The 24,126-nt window shown below is 36.0% G+C and overlaps 1 protein-coding gene across 2 annotated transcripts in view; it reads left to right on the plus strand.

Moving 5' to 3' along the window:
- The first annotated feature begins 1,883 nt into the window (after positions 1-1,883).
- LOC145671891 (uncharacterized) overlaps positions 1,884-24,126 on the plus strand; it is an 84,595-nt gene continuing 62,352 nt past the window's right edge. For both annotated transcript variants that reach the window (XR_014128557.1, XM_081741112.1), the window contains exons 1-2: positions 1,884-1,992; positions 11,905-12,163. Coding sequence is in view for 1 of the 2 variants with exons in the window: in XM_081741112.1 (XP_081597238.1) it covers positions 1,972-1,992; positions 11,905-12,163 (280 nt within the window). In the remaining variant the exon portion in view is untranslated. The remainder of the gene's footprint in view (positions 1,993-11,904; positions 12,164-24,126) is intronic.

Raw genomic sequence — 24,126 nt, forward strand, 5'->3', positions numbered from 1 at the left:
AGTTGAAGGTTGCAGAGTGTCTGCTTGATATACTGCGATTTATAGGGCTTACAAAAGGCTGCTAAGCTGAAAGAATGTGGGGATGGTGCTCAGTATTGCGACAGAATGCTGTCTGGGATCAGATTGGTATAGCACTTCAATTAAACAAAACTGGGGATTACAATCAATAAGACACGCCAAAATCATTAATAGAAAGGTCCAAGAGACGCAAATAACAGAGTAAAGGAAAGGATCGACTGCACCCCAGCCATGATGAAGTTATAGGCCGCTAGTATAGATGTCAAAGATTCTGATTTATTTACAGGAACATGAAGAAGTTACGCTCTTCCAAGATAAAAGTTGTTGATGGCTTGTTGGAGTATATGATGAGGTTATGGCAGGCTTCAAGTCTTTGGTAAAAGTACTTCTTTGGGAGTCTATTTCGTATTGCACTCTTGGTCCTCTGTCGTATTAGTGCCTACAGTTGACCTTATCGAGGAGTTATGTTTGAAGTTCCCTTGCTGATAATTCCGTGTTGTCCATAAGTGCTGGCTATCGCAACAAAAAATTGTAAGAGTTGAAACTAGAGTCATGCCGAGGTTCTATTCAGGAAGCAAACAGGAAATAGAAAAGGAAACAGAAGTGACTTAGCAATTGGACAAGATGGAAAAATAGGAAGCCTTCTTCACTTTTATTTCAATAATAAATATAGAAAGAAAGTTCAATAAACGAAGAGGCATACACAGTAACTCTAAAATAGGCTCAATGTCTCGTGATGATTCAAATGTGTTACAATATTACGAGTTTTTTTTATCGTCGGCAATCCATTTTGTTTGTCCTTGATATGCATTTCATTGTCCATTTTGTATTTCTGTGCATTAAACATTGTGTATCCGTGATCAGCGGTTTGGAAATTGCAACTCAACCTCGGATGTAACTCAAGTGAGATTGGAATCTTCGGAGCAGACTGTTTTTGTGCTGGAAGAGTTCCTCAATCACTTTTCCCGCATTTGCTCTACGATCAGTGGCGACAATCTTCTATTCAGGGGCGGATCTAGAACGTAAAAACCGAGGGGCACCCAGAACTCAGACTGTGATAAGTACATCATCAGTTTACTATAAAACTTTAAAAAAATATATAAATAATAGCTTAAATTATTTTTGTCACTCAAAAGAACTGGGTGGCTAGGGCCCTCGGCTCCGGGCTACATCCGCCACTGCTTCTATGCTAGGCAATCTTTGTCACTGAGGTTTCTCTTCCGTTCACTATTATCGTTCGTTGTTTTGCCATGAGTTTCATAAGTCATCAATTTGAAAACTCAGAATACTTTTAACACACTGGTCATTTACAATACACTTGTGCCAACTAACCGTGCAACCACAATGTGGCTCGTTTAAAACAAAGAGAGGTCTCCCAATTTAGCGAATACGACTTAAGGTTCCTCCTTTAAACCCAGCCTGAAGTATTACAGACGACAATTTAAGATACCACTAACAACAGCCAGGTGTCACATATTCATACTCAGTGTTAGCAGCTTACACATCCGTTATGCAAACTATAGGTGTTTGCATTATTTAGTTTGACATTTCTCTCTGTGTGTCTCTCCCTTTCTCTCTGCTGGTGCATAGGGTTCTAGGCTCAACACCAAACCGTGCCAACTGGGCTTTGTGGTGGACAAGCACCGTGCACGTAGGGTTTCTTAAGGTTTTTCCATTCTCATTTTCTATAATATTTTTCATTCCACTATTACCATCCATCTCATCAACATAGTTTCTTTTAGCTTCGGATCATAATCGTTGGACGTTAAACAAACAAACAAACAAAAAAGAAAGTGTTCATATCTGTATGATATTTGACAACAATCAAATGTAGAATTATCATAACAACGATTGAATTAATCCAACAAGCGATCTAATAATAAAATTAAGTAAGTGAAGAAATTTCTAAAAGTACGTATACTAGAGTTAAGAAAAAATGATTACCGTCGGTTCATGACAATAGTTATGGGTCTCGTAAGTAAAAATCTTTCTTAAATTTACTAATTGTTTGTGTTTCAAAGCCTTCCCATATTTGATCTAGAGTTTTATACTAGAGCCTAACCCTACCATTTCTGATTTTGCATTGTACATTAATAATGTAGATTTATTAGTAGTGTGTAGTTTTTTATTTTATTTTTAAATGAAATCAAGATATCAGATGGAAAACAATGTAACTCAGAAACAAGGGCGGCTTTAGGATTTTAATTTTCGGTAGGCCCGCTCTCTCGCTTATCGATACATACACATTTAATTGATTAATGACAGTAGAAAATTACTTTTACAGTAGTTGTTGATGCTATTTGTTAAATAATTATCTACCATTAATATAAATAGTGGAAAATATATATTTACTCTTTGTTGTATCTTTTACTCTTTGTATCTTTATACAGTATATTTCTCAAAATTTTTGGGTAGGCCCGTGCCTACCCGGTCTACCAGCTAAATCTGCCACTGCTCAGAAAAAAGAATAGTAAACTCCCGAGTTACGAACTTAGTTCCGTAATGCTGTTCGTAAACCGAAATTGTTTTCCCTCATCGAAATTGTTAACCACAGAAACATGGTACTGTATGTATTTTTCACATTTTTAAGTGATTTTTTTTACTGTAGTAAAGATTATAGACTGATGATACATTATCCTTTTTAGAGGCAAATAAGTGACTAATTAAAACAAACACATATGAGGGTTAAGAAACAAAACGTGCAAGAAAGAACAAGGAGATTTTCAAGATGGAACACTGACAGGTATTATTTACGGCAAACACACAAAAACACTACTGGCGTGTGGAATTTTCGGTATAGGTGTGTGTCTGTGTGTGTGTGTTCATGTCCCAAAACATTGTACGTAAGTCGAGGGAGAAATTGTTCACAAGACTTGTTCGTAGACTGAATTGTTTGCAGACCGAAGAATTCGTAAACCAAGGTCTGTAGTAATTTTCCCTTTGCACAGTAATGATGTTGGGGTTACCATATTTTACGGACTATAATTTTTCTTCGAAAAATTGCCTCCAAAATTCTGGTGAGCCTTGTACTCGAAATTAATATAAAAATGTCCAGTGTTTGATTTTAAAAAATCCAGCCAGTCTTAAAAATGGGTTTATATTCCATGCCGCGGGAAACCTATCTCTATCTGGCATCATTGGATTCAACTAGCCGCAGCAGTGCACCGATGCGACGAACATGAGTTGCGGGATTCACAAGTTTGCTAACACTTGTTAATAAAAATAGTAAAAATGTTACGGTATTTTTAAAAAATGCTTAAAAATTAAGGCGCGTCTTATAGTCCGTAAAATACGGTACGTACCATTTATTAAAATTCGTGTAATTAAAATTGATAGTTGTTTTGCTATTCCGATAGAAGGACGTAATATCTTTCTTCCAAGTTCCCAGTGCCAGACTTAAGACGATTAGACCAATTGCTACCAATCAGGCGCTAGAGTGTAAACTACTCTTGGCATATTTTCAATTACATATAGCAATATATGGATATAAAACGCCAGATTTCACGTTTTACAGATAACAGTAATGATTATTCTAATAACACAACACAACGCTAATTTTTAAGGACGCTCAACTAGTTCTTAAATTATTTCCTAGATTGGTCCCTTAACCTAATAAGAATTATTAATGGTAAAAAATTACTAAAATTGCCTTACTGGCGGGTCACTTGCCGCAGCTGAGAAGCTTCCATGATCCACGGTCCTCCGCTAATCTCTTCGTCTTCACGTATGATCTTTCTGTTTTTATATCATCCATTAATTGTAGTCTCCTTCGCCCTCTGCCTCTCTTTCCCGCCACCACACCCTTTATGACGTCCCTCATGATACAATTTCTTCTTAGGCAATGTCCCAACCAGTTTCTCTTCCTCTTCTTAACAATATCTAAAAGTGTTCTTTTCAACCCCCACCATTTCTAATACCCACTCATTCGTTTTCCGCTCGACCCAACTAATTCTTTCCATCCTTCTCCACACCCACATTTCGAATGCTTCCAGTCGTTTTACATCTCTTTTAATCAAAAACTGAGCTAAATTTAGCCTGTTGCGGCTCCAATTAGGTTGGTGCGAACAAAAAGTTCACTTTGTGTGAATGATGGTTCCAAATGACCCAAATGATGATGTTCCAAATGATGGTGCAGCTCCAGTCCCAGGCTGGGATACTAAAAAGGGTGGTGGACAAGTCTACCAAAAGAGCGCGTATACAAACCCGAAAACGTATACGTGTATATATATCAGCAAATCAATATAGCTATATTTTAAAAATACAATAATCTCTGATTATCCTAACACTCCTCTAAAACACACAGGAAATCTGTTCGGGCCGATCGCCCTTCCTTGAAGACCTTCTTTAAATAGTTTTCTTTTCCTCCAGCAGAAGGCTCCGGAGGGGCACAGGGGGCGAAGCACTCGATGATGGATCTTTATAAAAATTCAAAATTTTGTTCCGGAAATGCCAGTGAGCGTCAGATTTTTCACCACTGTCATAGAATTAATATTCTAATGCTTCTTGCATGTGCCAGTAACTTATATGGGGCTATAGCCCCCTTTCAAAAATAAAAAAAAAACACCATAAATATCCTTAGTATTGACATACGAGAAGAAGGTATTTTTTAATTAATGTAAATTTAGGCGTCATTGTATCAAAAGAGTATGCGTTTTTCAAATCTGGAATGTTATTTTGATAACGCACCGCCTTAGGGGGGCACAGGGGGCGAAACATAAAATGATGGATGTTTATAAAAATTCCAAATTTTATTATGGCAGTGTGAATGAGTATTAGATTAATCACAAATGACACAGAATTAATATTCCGATGCTCCTTGCATGTGCCAGTGATTGATGTGGTGCTACAGCCACCTTCCACAAATAACCAAAAATCACGATAAATATCCTTAACAGGGACATACCAGAAGAAGCTTTTTTCTATTGGTCGATTAATGTGAAATTTTTCGTTATTGTAATAAAAAGTTATGTATTTTCCAAATCTGAAATATTATTTTGGTAACAGGGGACAAAGGACGCGGTTGGTAATTTTTGGCTTTGGAGGGCACAGGGGCCGAAGTATAAAAATTCCAAATTTTATTTGGTAGTGCCAATGAGCATGAAATTAATTGCAAGGCGCACAGAATCAATGCTCCTATGCTATTTCCATGTACAATCCGCAGCAAAGAACCTGCAACATGAGCATGTAAGTTTATTGTGAAACTACAACTAACAGCACAGGGAATCAACATAACGTCTAAGTGGCATGAATCACGCCAGGAGAAACCTCGGCGTCCTCCCCTGCACACTTATTTTGGAGCAAAAGACTTCGTCGTTTCACAATAAACATATATGCTCATGTTACAGGATTTTTGCTGCGGACTGTACCAGTGACTGATATTAGGCTACAATCCCCTTTCATAAAACAATACAAATTCATGATGAATGTCCTTATACGCAAGGACCTACTGGCAGAAGGTAAATATTTTTCATTATTAAAGTGAAATTTGGCATTATTGTCGAAAAATGTTTGTTTAGAAAAAGAGCTAAAGCGACAATATGATAATGGACATGTGTTGATCTCTTTTAGTGGCGTCAACTCAAAATTTGATTCGCCTAACTGGAGTTTCAATGTAAAATACGGAAAGCAGTTTGCTCTATATTTATACGAATTTTGCTGTAAATTAGCAGTTTTAGGTAGAAAATACGATACCATTCCTCTTCTTCCTCCCTTTTCATCTATGATGGTACATGCGTTTCTAGTTTTATTACGCCAAACCTCCAAATTGGAGAAAATAGGCAGTAAGAAATATTCAAACTTTTCGTTATTTCCCGTGAGCGTCAAAATATTTGGAAATATACCAAAATTAATACTTAGAAGCTACCTCCATGTGCCAGCGACCACTTTAGTGATTCAATTCCCCCTTCCCGGTCCCAAAATCATTTAAAGAACCACACCACTTTGTTTTACTATCTTCCATGCTTCTCTCTGGCCTATTCAGAATGCATGCTAAGAGATATGTGTTTAACCCTTTCACTGTGGAAGGCGACGGAAAAAAAATTCCCTAACCTGCGTATGTCGATTATAGTCGACGTGTTAAAATTTGTCTGTATCTTAGGTTTGTCGATTGTAGTCGCCAAAGGTTTTCTGTGTGATTTCTATTGTTTATCGAAAACAATAGAACACAAACAAAAATGAACAGTACAACTTTGGCGACTACTCTCGACAAAGCCAAGATACGGACAAACAAATTTTAACACGTCGACTATAGTCGACATTCGCATGTTAAGGAAATTTGGTTCTGTCGACAAAAGTCGACTTCCTCTGTGAAAGGGTTAAAAAGCACTGGAACACGTCCGAATCATTTGTTGGCGTCCCACTGTAAGCTGATTTTAAGCAATGTCAACAAACTTTTGTTTATAAAATACTCTCTAATTCCTGACTCAACTTCTTGTTCATGTGTGTTGACAACAGTTTCAGACCTTTTCTTATCGCAATACACCAACGATTTACGAGTTAACGTGTTGACAGTTCAATAGGATTTCGTGTCTGTAATCAACATCTGGATTAGATTGACTTCTTCGGAAATGGACATTACATAGGAGGTGAATCTCGGGGATAGACTGGCTTAATCATTTGATAATTACTTGTCGTTTCCAGTATACTTTAAGAGTGTATTCATACTGTAGTGTCCTTCGATCATGCAGTGTTTAACTCAGGATCAGCGTGATAATGTAATTGAATGGTACATTTTATCAGAAAAATCTGCAAGAGCAACAAGATCCCGTACAGTTAAACAACTCGGATTAAAAGTACACGATATGCAAATTCACCGTTTGTACAAACAGTTCCGCAGCAATTATTTTCACACTGCCCATCTTGCATCTAGAGAAAGTGCAGGAAGATCTCCAAGTGTATCTACAGAAGAAACAAAAAGACAGGTGTTGTTGTCTGTTACTAGTTCACCGCGGAAATCCCTTGCTCGTCGAAGCTTAGGCTTAAATATTAAGAAAACTACGCTACAAAGAATTTTAAGAAACTTGAAGGTAAAACGATACAAGGTCCGAATGGTTTCTGAATTGTGTGCAAGTGATTATGATGATCGTGTTTATTTCTGTAACTGGTTTATCGAGAAGTTAAATGAAAACCCTATGTTCTTATTTCAAGTGATGTTTTCCGATGAAGCAAAATTCTTCTTAAATGGTTCTGTGTCCTCACCACATGCAAGATATTGGTCATCGATACAGCCGAACGTGAGATCAGAAGTGTCAATGGACAAACGAGGAATAATGGTTTGGTGTGGTATAACTGCGACTGAGGTGATAGGACCTTTCTTTTTTGATGAAAATGTAACAACGTCATCATACTAAAAACTACTAAGAGAAAAAGTATTTGCTGAACTTGATCGTTTAAATTTAGGTCAAAGTGATGAAATATGATTTATGCAAGATGGAGTGCCAGCGCATCGCTCAAATACGACTATAAATCTTTTGAGAGAGAAATTTGGGGAACGGATTATTTCTATGGGGTCAAGCGTCGAATGGCCACCAAGAAGTCCGGATCTTACACCATGTGATTTTTTCTTGTGGGGATTCCTAAAACAAATTGTCTACCAAAAATCATGTAACAGTGTAGAGGACTTGAAGCAGAGGATTTTCCACAGTATAGAGATGATCACTCCAGATATGTTGGAGAAGGTGTTTACAGTTTCTTTAGTAAATCGCATTAATTTATGTCTTGCTCGTTCAGGAGGGCATGCCGAATAAAAGTAAGTTGATTTTATGGGTTTTACACTTAGGTAAATGATCTTTTAAAACAATTAGTGATAGTAGAGCCACAAAGAATTGTTTTCAACAAAGAATAATTTCCAGCAAAAGATTCTTATTCCTCGGGAAACATTTGTTTCTATTACAACCGTGTGTCCGTGTGTATTACGTCTGCGGTACATACGAGTAAGTTCTTATATGGAAAGTTGGATAATACGATTATTGTGTAAGAAGTAATGAAAATACATGCTTTTTCTTTTTACGAATAAAGCAAACAATATTGAAACTTACAGCTCAATTTTAATTTTTAAGATCTTACTTTTCATTAAGATTTTTTTTGTTCCTGCTACGTTTTCCATTGTCATTATGGGTTTTATTTCGAGATGGTTCTGCTTAAGTGTGTAGAAAATACGTAGGTGATTTGTGTGTGAGATTTTCTGCTATAAAAAGAGCCCTAATTGATTTTTAAAAATATAAAATTCTTTGATTATATTCCAGTGACACCATAACAACAAAGCTATATGCGTAATTAGTTACACTGACAGAAGATATTCATTTACAGTAATTTCCAGGTTTATTGTATATTTTTTTGTTTTGCAAAAATGACAACTTACATAATAATTATGACATATTTATTGTGAATTTTTGTGATTTTTGGAAGGGGGCTGTAGCCCATATAAGTCACTGGGACATGCAAAGAGCATCGAAATATTAATTCTGTGACATTTGTGACTAATCTCACGCTCATTAGCATTTTCAAAAAAAAATAAAAAATAAATAAAATAAAATAAAAAAAATAAAAAAATTGGAATTTTCATAAAGATCCACAATCTTATGCTTCGCCCCCTTTGCCGCTAAAGGTGGTGCGTTATCAAAATTATACCGAATTAAAAAAAAACAGCGCCAAATTTCACATTACTTGATTTTAAAAAATAGCTTCTTCCGGTGTGTCCCTGTTAAGGATATTTATCGTGATTTGTGGAAGGGGGCTGTAGCCCCACATCAATCACTGGCACATGCAAGGAGCATCGGAATCTTAATTCTTTGTCATTTGTGATTAATCTGATACTCATTCACACTTCCAGAATAAAATTTGGATTTTTTTAAAATAAAGATTCAAATGTTTATGCTGCGCGCTCTGTGCCCTCCTAATTCGGTGTCACCAAAATAACATTCTATATTTCAAAAACGCGTACCTTTTTACTAAAATAACAAATTATTTTACATGAATTTGACAAGAAATAATGGTCTCTCGGATGTCCCTGCTAAAATTTTTATGGCTAATTTTTTATGATTTTTTGGAAGGGGGCTGTAGCCCCATATCAATCACTGGCACATGCAAAAAACATCGAAATATTAATTCTGCGAGATTTATGATTAATCTGATGCTCACTGGCATTTCCAGAATAAAATTTGGAATTTTTATAAAAATCCATCATTTTATGTTTCGCCCCCTGTGCCCCCTAAGGCGGTGCGGTACCAAAGTAACATCTCATATTAAAAGACACATACCTTTTTAGCACAATAACACCAAATTTAACTTAATTGATTAAAAAAAAGTAGTTTCTTCCGGTATGTTTCTGCTAAGGATTTTTATGGTGAATTTTTAATATGATTTTTTGGAAGGGAGGCTGTAGCCCCATATCAGTCACTGACACATGCAAGGAGTATTAGAATATTAATTCTGTGACAGTGGTGAAAAATCTGACGCTCACTGGCATTTCCGGAACAAAATTTGGAATTTTTATAAACATCCATCATTTTATGTTTCGCCCCCTGTGCCCCCTAAGGCGGTGCGTTATCAAAATAACATTCCAGATTTGAAAAAGGCATACTCTTTTGATACAATGACGCCTAAATTTACATTAATTAGAATACCTTCTTCTCGTATGTCCCTACTAAAGATATTTATGGTGATTTTTTTATTTTTGAAAGGGGGCTCTAGCCCCATTATCAGTCACTCTTACATGTAAGGACATTGAAGCATTAATTCTGTGACATTTGTGATTAATCTCACGCTTACTGGCATTCCGAAAATAAATTTTGGGATTTTGGTAACATATCACCCACCACCTTTTTACGCCCCTTGCCCCCAAAAGGGGGACCTTCGCAAAATAATGTTTGAGACGGCTTTACTAGCTTTGTGAATGAGTGTTTTTGCATTTTGTAACAAATACAACTCATTTGCTCCAAAATCTTCACGAATAATTATTGGAGAAAACTGCTTCTAAAATTTAACATTGAATCTCCCATAAGGAAAATGAACTTTCGTGTTTACACCCCTAAAAGGGGGGCTAAACAGCAATTTTCTCTTTTTCTTTAGAAATTCGAAAAATTCAGATATTTCTCAATAAGAGTGCCAAATTTTACATTAATAATGTATAAACTTCATCTTCTCCCAGCGCTGTAGAAAATAACACGAATTATGGAACAGTATATATATATATATACGAGTCCTAGAGAACATTTGCCAATCTTTTTAACAATTCCCAAATTTATGGATTAGATCAATGAATGTACGTACCCCTCCCAAAATTTTAGAGGGATTCGTCAATGTATCCATGTCCTATAAAAGAGAAAAGACCCCTCGTATATAACTGTATAAAGTGATAAACCCTTATCAAAGAGGATAAATAAGGCCAAAAACCTCCATAATTTACACTTTTGGCAAGTTTTATATCCATGAAAGAGAACTACATGGATCAACCAAACTTAATAAGTACTCCAGTTCTATGCTACCATACCAAATTTTTAGTTTTGACAATTTCCAAAATTGAAGGGTGGGCCAAGGTACCCCGGACAAAATCAATAAAGGTGGTCCATGTAGTCCTATATCATTGCCCCTAAGCTAAACAAAAAATTTTGCTGATTCGAACGTTGGTCAATACTACTGATTATATCCACGGATTTGCAAAGCGTACTAAAAGCTTTGTCGCCACACTAGTCGTGTGTTATTGGAACATTAACATTACCGACTATTGGCCGAGTCGCTGCAGGTTTTCATTTTTCCATATACCAGTGAGGGCATGCAGTAGAGTTTTAACAATTCAAGTGTACAGAAATCCATTGGGATGGCAGCAAGATATATATATATATATATATATATATATATATATATATATATATATATATATATATATATATATATATATATATATATATATATATATGGGAATGTCATGAAGGGGACTGAATTTTACAAACTGCCGTTTCCTGCTCCATGTCATGATAAAATCGGAGGAATGATTGGCTGAATGGTTGGAGCTTTCTCTATGTGGGTCTATATCTGAGTCTTGTTCTTCCTTGCAAACAATGGGTAGATTAGAGTTATTATGGAATCCTCTAGCATAGACTTCCGTATTTTTCTCCACCTTACGTACCTTCAGCTTCCACTCGAAGTGATATTCGGCAACAAACATAATTCTCTGCATGAAATTTCTCGACACTCGTGGTAAAACTCGGTACTGTCATGCTAGAAGTTTCACGATATCGAATGTTACCATTGCGGTTGAGATAAATGCACCTCATCTAATGTGACAATCGTCTTCCATTTTGACATCGTCAAATGTCTTTCGTACATTTTGCTTTAAGTTCAGCAAGAGCTTGATGTCCCAAGAAAAAGCTATAAACTCGACCCTTATGTCAAATTAATACGGTGACGAATGACATGACTGACAGTAGATATCATCAGATTTAATATCTGGCCATGTCACAATAATATGTTGCATTCCCCAGGATCGACGAATTCCACAAGCACCTCAAGCTGATTACTTCGAACGGATCCCTTGTACTGCCAAATGTTTTTGTATGGACCTCATAAATTAGCCTGGCCATGATAGTTTTAGCTGTTTTCCCTTCAATGGTTAAACCACTTTACCGACACTGTTTTACTATTCGGTTGCACGAAAAATGTGCGTGGAAAAGAGCCCAATAACGGCTCACTTCCGGCAACGTTTCATTAACACCAACACGATACTCCAGCACCTGCAAGCCGAGATACGGCACTCATGTCGACATCTGCTTTATGTCTTGGCTCAACTATACGGTACAGGTGACAACAGTGTAGCGAAATAAGTCGAATATAAACAGATTCTTCTGTAGATTATTGATATTTCTTTCATTTTTGATTTTCATTCTTTAGATATTCACTAAGATTCTGAAGCTCTGCAGTCTCAAAGGTGACAGAGAAGCACAGCAAGAACCAGTGTTAAACGATCCACTACCGAGGATAATTGGTCCTGAACAAATGCCTGATCTTGTGGGCTCTGTTGAAGATATTCCTGACCAGATGACTGAAACTGAAAAAGGTACAGAAGAACAGTTGCAGTCTTCTATTTCAGCTACAGGGAATTGGTTTGTCAAGATTAGAAGACGAAAACGACTCTTAAGAGCTCTAAATGGTGCGTAAAAATGCAGTAAGTTAATACATTTAGGAGTGTAACCACGAAGGGGAGGTAAATGGAGGCCCGCCCCAAGCTATTTCCTAGTCCCTCCACAAATGATATTCGTTTGAGAAATGTTTATTTAAACATGTTCAGCAAATGGAGAATATTTATAATAGAACAAGTTGAACTGCCCATTCTTCGAGCAGGAAGAATAATATTTAATGAATATAAAACTTTAAAATTAAATATTGGAAAAATTACCCCTCTTTTCCCATTTAGAAGTGAAATTTTTGAAAATGCTGCTACACATGTTAACCTATTTCTTGATTAGAGTTTGTATATTAAATGTCATATCTCTAACTCAAGTAAATTCTCACATTAGACATTTCTGAATAAAGAATCGAAAATTTTAATACTAGAAATTGTTCCTTTTAGTGGCCGAATTTTTGGAAAGGCTGAAACACGTAATTGAATTATTTCATTTAGGAGTTTATATGCTGAATTTCATATCTCCGACTTAAACGAATAGGGGAGAGAAGGGTAGCCTTTGTCAGGGGGTAACCCCGGTCAGTGAAAAACTTTTCGTAAATAGAAGCAGATGATGGCACCTTACTGACAGCTGTCAGATAAAGTAATTTTGAGAGCGACGCCATTGTAGGAGTGATGGGTATTAAATGAAGGCGTGTTGTATTTTTCGTTGCGTTTGATATAATATTAGGCAAAATATTCAGCACTGCAAGTACTATTCCATTTGATATTTTTATTAAGTGACTTTTTAGGTAGACACTATGCTTATATAGTTCTAAAGCAATCTATAAGTTAATGCATTCATTTGTTTGTGTGTTGGTGTTGACCGTGTTTTACTCAAGACATGCGTTTTGGATAGCCTCGGTCAAACGGATGGGGTAATGGTAGTTAGTGACCGGGGCTCCCTGACATTAAAATAAACGATAATAAATAAGTCTTGACAGTCAACCCCCAAATCATGCTCTTCAAGTGTAATCTAACTCAGAGTCCAGAAATGATGAAGTTGAATAAGGAACTTCCCCTGGATCCAGACGTATATATCCATTTGATGATTTTTTTGCCAATACCAATAGATTTATATTTCAAATATATTAAGGTGTTGACGAAAAATATATGTAACTTCAATGAATAAGTAGTTTTTTAAATCTGCTTTACACGAAACTGCGGTTTATTATCTGTCTCTGTAGATACCTAACTCTTCTAAAGTTAATGAATAAATTTGAAATGTTAATAGTGTTGAAGTTTTTTTTCTATATGTAAAGCATGGGGAAATCCTTGACTGCCATTACCCGACCGTGTGGGAAATAACTGTCAATTGAGTATGGTCATTTTTTCGTTTTTAGCTTGGCAATGAAATAAGATATGTATTTTGAAATTAGTCACAATAAACTAGACAGAATTACCTATAGAATCGACTTTTCGCGGAAACTTTTCGTGCTTTAGGATCTAGATTATAACGATTTTTGCTTAGGTGACCGCCATTCCCCCATTCTCCCCTACTCACAATGAGTTTTTACCGTGTGCGTGGATTTTCTCGGGGTTCTCCCGTTTCCTCTCACTTTCTTCATTCCACCATTTCATTCAATTCTCATCATCAACGTCTCCTTTAGCCTAGCCGGCATACCCGTGGGACGTAAAACTTAAAGTGTTTATTTTTATTTCACAATGACATTTTTCCGTATAAAGAATTGGAAATATGAATATTATAGAATATTACTTCCCGTGCTAGAAGTGGGACTGTCGGAAACGTCGAAACATGTATTCTCTTATTTTTAATTAAGAGTTTAGATACCAAATTCTACACACATAACCTGAGTGATTCACATCTGGCAGTTTCACGATAAAGAGTCGAAACTTGTAATATAAAAATTTCTCCTTTTTCTCCATTTAAGAGTGGAATTTTGATAAAATACTGAAACACATGTTCTTACTTTGAAACATTTTTACTGAGAAATAATGAGAATGAAAAATGAATGATGAGAAACTTTTATACTGAGTATCAAGTTTCTAACATGATATATCTTATTTTTATTTTAAAATGGTAATTTGAACACAATTTAACCTCTTTTAAAATATGTAGTTCGAAAAGCCTTTTCTTATCCCCTGTTTTTATGGCAAAAGGAATGTCCTGTCCAAATTTTGTTTCTAAATATACTAGTATTCAAAGGTGAAGAGTTCGGTCATCAGGACAAGATAATAACAAGGCAATATTTAAATTTTTAATAGTAAATCTCGAATATCAATCAGACAGTACGCATATTTGTTTAGCCAAGAGATGAGAAGTAGACAGCTTGGAATACGCAAAGGTTTCGCTAAAGTTCAGCGCTTCGAAATGAGATAAGCAGAATCTATTACCACGCTCCGCATTACCCCTCTCACTCTTTAGTTTCCATTTAACTTCATTATTGTTACATGGCCCAGTCATCTACGAATTTAGCGAATCCATTCACTTTCGGCTCTGTTCGGAAGTGTTCGACTCTCCTTCACAACCAAGACAGGCGAATCTCAACCTTTAAAACAATGGTTATGAAGCTTCTGAGTTACCGTTGCGTTTTCAAATCCTACTGTGACCTACCAACTTTTGATTAAAATTTACGTTTGTTTATTGCCTACAAACTTACACTAATTACATAACCTACCAGAGCGTTAACGCGATAGACCGAAAATGTACCAGCGAGCTACTAGTAGCTCGCGATCGCCGGTTTGGCGGTCACTGCTTCAAAACATACCATTGCTTGCACAGCATATACGTTTGCTGTGTGTATTTCTTTCTGTGAGTGAGTATGTAATACCACTACTTTATTCTTTACTGATTTCAGTTGCATGAAGAGTAAATGATTGTGAACTCTTAAAGAAGTGTACGACATATTATACCAAAATCTAACACTTGTAACAGAAATAATCATGGAACACGCGTGTGAGGAGAGCAGGGTGACAGGATGCTTTGTCGGGTGCGATGAGAGGTATAGATTATTTCCCGTCACCATTTTTTTAAAAATATTCCATGATCATATTTTTTATTAAATGTTGGGGGAGGAAATAATCTATTCCTAGGAAAGGAGTTAATTCACTGGGCAATTCACTGGTTAATTCACTTTCTAAGTATTTTATTCCCAAGCACTGGGGATCACAAATAAAGCGTCGAAAAATGTATGGACGACTCCAAAAGTGCATTATCACCTGCAACTGTACTTTTTCTACAATAGTAGGCAACCCAAAAAGTAAGTCGTTGGGTTGGTTGAGAGTTAAAAAGGCGTTGGACCAAACCTCAATTTTGTTATAAATATATCAATGTGGAAAACTACAAATAATAGAATAAAATACATTGTTAAGAATGACGGTTTTATTATTGTGAGGGAAATGGATGACATACAACGTTACAAAATGATCTTACTTAAGCAGTTCAAATAAGATGAATGGTAAGAATAGATATAAAAAAAACAGTTTCTTTCCTTCCTCAAAAAACTCGTGAAAAAGAAAGTTACGTAATGTAAAGGATTAATATAAACGCATAACAGCACAACAAGAAACATCTACAAGAAACGGAGACAAACACAGACTAAGGGACACCATTGGCGTAGCAGACTTGCAGGCCTCCCATGCAAAATAAGGACATGGGCACCTACTTGTAAACCCAATTGTTATAATAATAATAATAATAATAATAATAATAATAATAATAATAATAATAATAATAATAATAATAATAATAATAATAATAATAATTTCCCAATCTTTGATTCTGCCTAAGAGCATGTCTGCATATAGCGGTAATGTGTGCACTTGTTTTAATGAGCGGTTCCAAAGGCCAAAAGGGATGGAAATCTCCGAAGGAGAGAAACAAAAACACTTTCTTCTGATAAATTCTAGGTCAAAGTTCGAAGCACTTGTTTTTGACAGGTGTTTTTTCTCTTTTTCTTTTTCGGGAAGAGAAAAGTTTTGGAGCCTAAGAAATTACAATATATAATATTGCAAATCTGCAAATGGATTTATTTCCATTGCTATTTGTAGCAATAAAGAATATTGTTATTGGAAGACATTGCGAAATTTAAGTTTTGTTTCGTCATCCATTGCAAATCTTAGGGGCCTCCTATGCCTCTCCCCCAAGATCGATATCGAAAATTTAGGATATGGATATATCGATGTTGACATATTTGCGATATCGAATGTTGATATGGTGAATATCGATATCGATATATCGACATCCCACAGGCCTAAATCCGAGAAATGATGCTTGAAATATATTGGAATCAATAATCAAAATCTAAATATGTTCTTGCATTCCGTATGCAACGTTGAGGGAGAAGAGGCTGAACCCGAATAAACATTTTAAGCTCAAAAAATTGTTAAAATAAAAGTAGTTATACTTCCCACATAATAGAAAACTATTACTGTAATTTATCTTTTACCTCTGTTTCTGATTGTCATCAGAAATCAGCGACAATACACATAGTTTACATACTATAAAATATACTCTATAATTTTCCACAACTAAGCAAACGTAATGAATTTCTCGTAATAATAACGTGGAATGTTCTACGAAACAATCATAATTCATTCTCCTTATTTTTCTCAATAATTTTGACACAGACTCAGAACTATAAGATTAATAGAACTAGTAATGAAAGATTTAATTCCTTTTTTCTCTCACACTAAAAGACGTCTGCATTTTGCTGAGATTGTAATTTTTTTAAACATATAAGTCCCCTACCCTGAGCTAATTCTGGCTACCAAGGTTTCGAGGTAATCGGTACCAGAAAGTGTGAAGTTTGTTGACTCTCAGATCTCGACAGTTTGTTAAAAGAGATTTCACAATTTGTGTTGTTATTTCTTCGTTATAAAACACTTATGATTGAGTATATTCATGCTGATTTACTGAACTTTACACTCGGCATAAAAAAGCGACAGTTAACACTTTGCAAATAGGCCATCCAATATATACCGTCTTATCCCATAATCATGTCTGCTAGAGACCCCCTCTCTCTCCTCCTTTCGTCTCTCCCATATTAAAATCAGCAACAACATGAGCACAATTCTAATTTCAAAATATACATGTATTAGTGTCAATAAAGTGAAATAATAAAAATGAAAAGAAACGAGATTTATAAGTTGATGTAGAGAGAAACAAACATACCTCAATGAAAAATTGAAACCAATAGATATCCGTTAGAGGTACGGAAGTGAGAAAGAGAGAGAAAATGAGATAGAAGTAGAAAAGAAAAGGGACCAGACGTACAAATATTGGATTTGAACGTAGTAAGAAAATAACCTAACATTATAAAGTTCCGTTTCCAGGAATCCAGCAGTAACATAGAAATAGCGTTTTGTTTCAAATTTCTGTCAGAACTATTCAAATAAATACGTAGAGAATCCTTGAAAAATTCATTAAATCACTTTCAAAACGAATACCAAACTTGGTGATCAAACTAAGTACTCAATTTCCATTGCAACTGAAAAGTCCCGAGACACATCTAAGATCATGCAAAAAGTTCCTTCCCGCGTGGTTTGGTTGCAAATTCGGCAGTGTTCATTAAACGTAAAGATCTGGATACATTATAATAAACCTAGTATGTAGCCTACGTAATACCATCCATTCCAGACTAATAATGTAAACTGAACAAAAAGAAAAAGAAAATATATAAAAAAGAAAAAAATGAATGAGTCGTATTTTACAGCTAAATTTCTATCAGAAAGAGCTTACATTAAAAGTCGGAATTATATCAATGACAAGTTACAAATGTTTAAAAGGAAAATTGGGTGTAGGTTCCTTATAGACGTAGCAAATCTTGCATATTTCGCGTCTCATACATGAATAAAACAAATTGAAGAATTATAGGATGGAAACGAATTTTGTGTGAAATTAATATAATTAATATCTGTCTTGAAATAACCGAAAAGGGTGCCATTTTCTAGTCATTTTTGATTATTTATCTGTTGCGAATATCCACTCTCGATTCCACCTATTGCGGATATAATGTTGTAATTCGCAATGATAGAATGAACACGCTAGAACTGAAACTAATCATCGCAGTGATACGGTGATTCGATTGAGACTCGATAACACACAGGAAAAAAAGAGACTGCGTGTTTCCTTGATATAGAATGTTTATTTGTATGTGTGTTTGAGAGAGAAAATAAAGATGCAAGACATGATAAGGAAACGTCAAGCAAGATGATAGAGAAAGAGAGAGACGAATACAAATATGAACACTACTTATCATTACTGTGTATGATAAGACTGCACACACTGTTTATTCGGATTCTCGCCTTGCATCTTCTCCAACCAACGTTGGTAGCGAATATTTTATTATAAGAAATATAGTATCTGATGGGGATTCGAACCGAGATTTTCGGTTTGGAAGTCTAGGACAGTATCAATACACCCACAGTTGCTCTACCCGAAACATATTTAACAGAGGGTATTGTGTTTTTTCTAAGAACAATAACATAAAATGGGTACTTCAGACCAATTAAGTGTTTCGGAATGTCCTAGTAGCCATTATAATTATTATTTGCCCTTTTCCAACCAACATTTCTAAATAGTCTCTATCATGATACAGGTGTTTGGGTCCATATTCATACGGATTGCTTGTTTAGTACTAAAAGTTATTCTTGATTCTTCACTATCACTTTGTGAAAAAAGACCTTCGTCTTGATCAGGATTCGAACCTACGCTTTGAAACTCTGCAACTCGTGAGTCCGAGACGTTACCCCTACCCTACACTGCCACTTGAAACTATATCTCAAATCTTACTAAGTTCAGTTCTGCTGTTTGGAACGAACCGGCTTCTTTCTCTAAGGTTATTTACACCAAAGACAAATTAGTGCCCATTAATAAACGAAATAACATACAATCCAGGAAAAAATACAGAAATAATAACATACTCTGCAGTAATTACGCCGTGCAAGTTCAAACCCCATGCCGTAAACTACGCCAACACCTACTGGCCCACTTGCTGGGATCGTCGTTATAGCGAGGTGTCGAAGGATTGCCACTAGTGTGCCACTGGTGGCATTGTTTCGTCGAGTCGAAAGAGATATCTAGAGTTGGGATATTGAAGTTACCACCGCGTAGCAGCGAAGACCTCATTTCGGTCCGCGCTCCTTCGATTCGTCGCTGAGAATCTCGGAGGGACCAAACGGACCATGTGCATGCGGTTATTATTATATATTAGATTAATATACCCATTCTTCACATGGGGGCAGTATTTTGAAGTCAACGACTGTGGGAGTAACACCATTCATTTCAGCGACCGCGAAAAGTATGGATTAGTGAAAGTATTGGTCATTTTGGGCTCTTTTTACATGTCTCAGTATCTTCCCGTTGCCCCACGACCAGCATACAATGGTAGGTGAATTGCAAGTAATCGCTAATGGAAGTGTCACCATTGATCTAAGCGACCGCAAAGATTATGGATTTGACACTTAATATCCGTAATTTTGGATTACTTGTACATGTCCGGCCTGCAGCCAAATTGGGTGAATTTGGAAGTTATTGCGATCGGACTTTCACCATTGATTTCAGCGACCGCGAAAACTATGAATTCGACGGTAATATTGGTCATTTTCTACTAGTTTTACATGTCCTGGTAAACGTCCCGCGGTAACTGCTCTGGTTCGAATTTCAACAGAAGTTCTCCGCCTTGGTCTGGGCCCTGGACCAAGGCATCCATGATCAAAATTAGGTAAGTGTCGTTCAACTTGTCTGGTCCCGAGGTCGGTCCTGGTCACCCCCCCCCCCTTCCGTGAGACCCTCCTGGTTCGGATTTTGACAAACATTCTTCTCCTTGGTCTGGGGCGTGGACCAAGGTATACATGCCCAAAATTTAGTAACTCTCGGTCAACTTGCCTGGTTCCCAGGCCGGTCCCGGTAAACGCCTGCCTTTTCTCAGATCCCCTGCTTTGAAATTTAAAAAAAACGCTTAGTCTTGATTTTGGGCCTGGACCAAAATACCTGTGACCAAATCTTGGTAACTGTCGGTCCACTCGTCTTGTCCCTGGGCACACAGACAGACAAACACACAAACAAATTCTTTATTTTATTTATATTAGATTATTTTTTCCTGACGAATTTTACTAAAGTTAGCTCCAGGAATCAAGAGTAACGTGACTCGCCATAAAGAGAGAAATCTTGAGATGATTGCTTATAATTGTTTGAATTTGGATGGGAAATGTCACCAATCATTTGAAAGTGAATATGGGAGAAACATGAACTAAAGTAAATAGACGCGCGTCATTTTGTTGTAAAATAGCATGGCGAGCAGATTTTATCTGATCCCAAACGGTTATCGTCCAATATACACAGTTAGTCGAATACTCTGCTTAGCCAAATTCAAAAAACCTCACAGATTTATTCCTCTACAAGCGACGTTTTCTTCATCACCTCGATGGCCAAGTCGAAAGAGCATTCGCTTAGTAATCAAACGGTTGGTGGTTCGCGCCCACCCCAGGATGCCCTTTTTACATTTTAAGAGGTTTTTTAGACTCACCTTAATGTAAACAAATTACGCACTTAGGCGATTTAACATATTTTGGGAAGTAATTTTTGTGGTTCATTGGCCTTACGTCGCATCACTGCCGCTGTTGGTATAATTTTCAACACGAAAGTGGGGCCACCGCTGATCCCTGCTGCAGGGCCGCCAATTTTGCAATAACCGCATACACATGACGCGATAGTTCGTATTGATCCCTATGCGATTCTCCGCGACGAATTGAACGAGCGTGGACCAAAATCAAGTCTTCGCTGCTACGCGGTGGTAACTTCAATATCCCGACTCTAGATATCTCTTTCGACTCGACGAAACCCTGTCACGAGTGGCACATAGCAGCAATCCTTCAACGCGTCGCTATAGCGACGGTCGAAGTATTCCAGAAAGTGGGCCACTAGGTGTTGGCGTAGTTTACGGCATGGGGTTTGAACTTACACGGCGTAATTACTGCAGAGTATGTTATTATTTCTGTAATTTTTTCTGAATTCTATGTTATTTCGTTTATTAGTGGGCAATAATTTGTCTTTAGGTTCTCGAATGAATGAATTTCTGTGTGCACTTTGGTGTAAATAACCTTAGAGAAAGAAGCCGATTCGTTCCAAAGAGCAGAACTGAACTTAGTAAGATTTGAAATATAGTTTCAAGTGGCAGTGTAGGGTAGGGGTAACGTCTCGGACTCACGAGTAGCAGAGTTTTAATGCATAGGTTCGAATCAAGGTCAAGACGAAGGTCTTTTTTCACAAAGTGATCGTGAAGAATCAAGAGTGATTTCTGATACTAAAAGAGCAATCCGTAAAAAAGTGGACCCAAACACCTGTATCATGATAGAGACTATTTAGAAATGTTGGTTGGAAAAGGACAAATAATAATTATAATGGCTATAATTCCATCCTATAATTCTTCAATTTGTTTTATCCACGTATGAAATGCGAAATAAGCAAGATTTACTACGTCTATAAGGAACCAACATCCAATTTTTCTTTTAAACATTTGTAACTTTTCATTATAATACAATTTTGACTTTTATTGTGGGCTCTTTCTGATAGATATTTAGCAGTAAAATACGACTCATTCAATTTTTAGTCTTTTTTTCAATATTTTCTTTTTTCCTTTTCCTTTTTTTGTTTAGTTTGCATTAATAGTCTGAAGTGGAAGGTATGACCTACTCAACCTACTAGATTTGTTATAATGTATGTCGGATTTGTACATTTAATGAACACTACCGAATTTCACACCGAACCACGCGGAAGGGCAGGATGTGTGTTAAACTTTTGGCATGATCCTAGATGTGCCGCAGATCTTTTCAGTTTCAATGGAAATTGAGTATCTGATTTGATCACCAAGTTTCGTATTCATTTTGAAAGTGATTTAATGAATTTTTCAAGCATTTTCTGCGTATTTACTTGAATAGCTCTGACAAAAATTTGAAAGAAAACGCTATATCCATATTACTGTTGCATTCCTGGAAAAGGAACTTTATAATGTGAGGTTATTTTCTTACTACGTTCATATCTAATATTTGTATCTGTGCTGCCTTTTCTTTTGTACTTCTATCTTATTTTCTCTCTCTTTCTCACTTCCGTACCTCTAACAGATATATATTGGTTTCAATTTTTCGTTGAGATATGTTTAATTTTCTCTCTACACCAACTTATGAATCTCGTTTCGTCTCATTTTTATTATTTCACTTTATTGACACTAATACATGTATATTTTGAAAATAGAATTGTGCCTATGTTGTTACTGATTTTAATATGGGAGAGAGGAAAGGAGGAGAGACAGGAGGTCTTTTATCAGACAAGATTATGGGATGAAAATCTATGGGGTCTCTCTATGCGGGTCTCTGAGGGTGTGATCTATGGGGTCTCTCTACCAGACAATATATATATTGGATAGCCTAGCTGCAAAGTGTTAACAGTCGCATTTTATGCGGAGTCTATAAGTTCAGTAATTCACTCTAAATATAGTCAATCATAAGTGTTTTATAACGAAGAAATAACAACACAAATTGTGAAATCTCTTTTAACAAACTGTCGAGAACTGAGAGTCAATAAACTTCACACTTTCTGGTACCGATTACCTCGAAACGCCGGTAGCCAGAATTAGCCCGGGATAAGGGACTTATATATTAAAAATTGACAATCTCAGCAAAAAGCAGACGTCTTTTAGTAGAGGAATTAAATCCCCTATTACTAGTTCTATTAATCTTGTAGTTCTGAGTCTGTGTCAAAATAATTGACAGAAATATGGACAATGAGATATGATTACTTTGTAGAACATTCCACCTTATTATCACAAGATTTTCATCTTCCGGTTTGCTTAGTTGTGAAGAATCATAGAGTATATTGCTATAGTATGTAAGGTATGTGTATTGTCGCTGATTTCTAATGACAATCAGAAATAGAGGTAAAAGATAAATTACAGTAATAGTTTTCTATTATGTGTGTAGTATAACTACTTTTATTTTAACAATTTTTTGAGCTTAAAATGTTTGTTCGGGTTCAGCCTCTTCCCCCTCAACGTTGCATACGGAATGCAAGAACATATTTAGATTTTGATTATTGATTCCAATATATTTCAAATATCATTTCCCGGATTTAGGCCTATACGATATGTCGATATATCGATATCGTCGATATCGATATTCACCATATCAACATTCGATATCGCAAATATATCAACAACGATATATCCATATCCTAAATTTTCGATATTGATCTTGGGGAGAGGCATAGGGCCCCATAAGACTTGCAATGGATGACGAAACAAAACTTAAATTTCGCAATAATGTCTTCCAATGACAATCTCTTTATTACCACAAATAGCAATGTAAATAAATCCACGTGAAATTTATTGTATTTTCCTAGGCTCCAAAACTTTTCTCTTCCCGAAAAAGAAAGAAAAAAGCATCTGTCAAAAACAAGTGCTTCGAACTTTGACCTAGAATTTATCAGAAGAAAGTGGTTTTGTTCTCTCTCGGAGATTTCCATCCCATTTGGCCTTTGAGACCGCTCATTGACAAAAATTACACACATGATCGTTATAAGCAGACATGCTCATAGGCAGAATCAGAGATCGGGAAAGGAAACAACAACAACAACAACAACAACAACAACAATAATAATAATAATAATAATAATAATAATAATAATAATAATAATAATAATAATAATAATAATAATATAACAATTTGGTTTACAAATAGGTTCCGTCTGTTTATCTTGCATGGGATGCCTGTAAATCTACTACACTAATAGTGTTCCTTAGTTTGTGTTTGTCTCGCTTTCTGATTTCTGTGATGTTAGGCGTTTATATTAAACTTGGTACATTATGTAACCTATTTTCTTATTTCTGTTTTTTCTTAAGAAATTAAGAAACTGCTTTCCTCTGATATCTATTTCTTATCATTTATCTTGTTTCGACTGTTTAAGTAAGATCATTTTGTAACTTTTTGTATCATCC

Source organism: Thermobia domestica, chromosome 15, assembly GCF_964235325.1.
Source record: "Thermobia domestica chromosome 15, izTheDome1.hap1.1, whole genome shotgun sequence".
NCBI lineage: Eukaryota > Metazoa > Arthropoda > Insecta > Zygentoma > Lepismatidae > Thermobia > Thermobia domestica.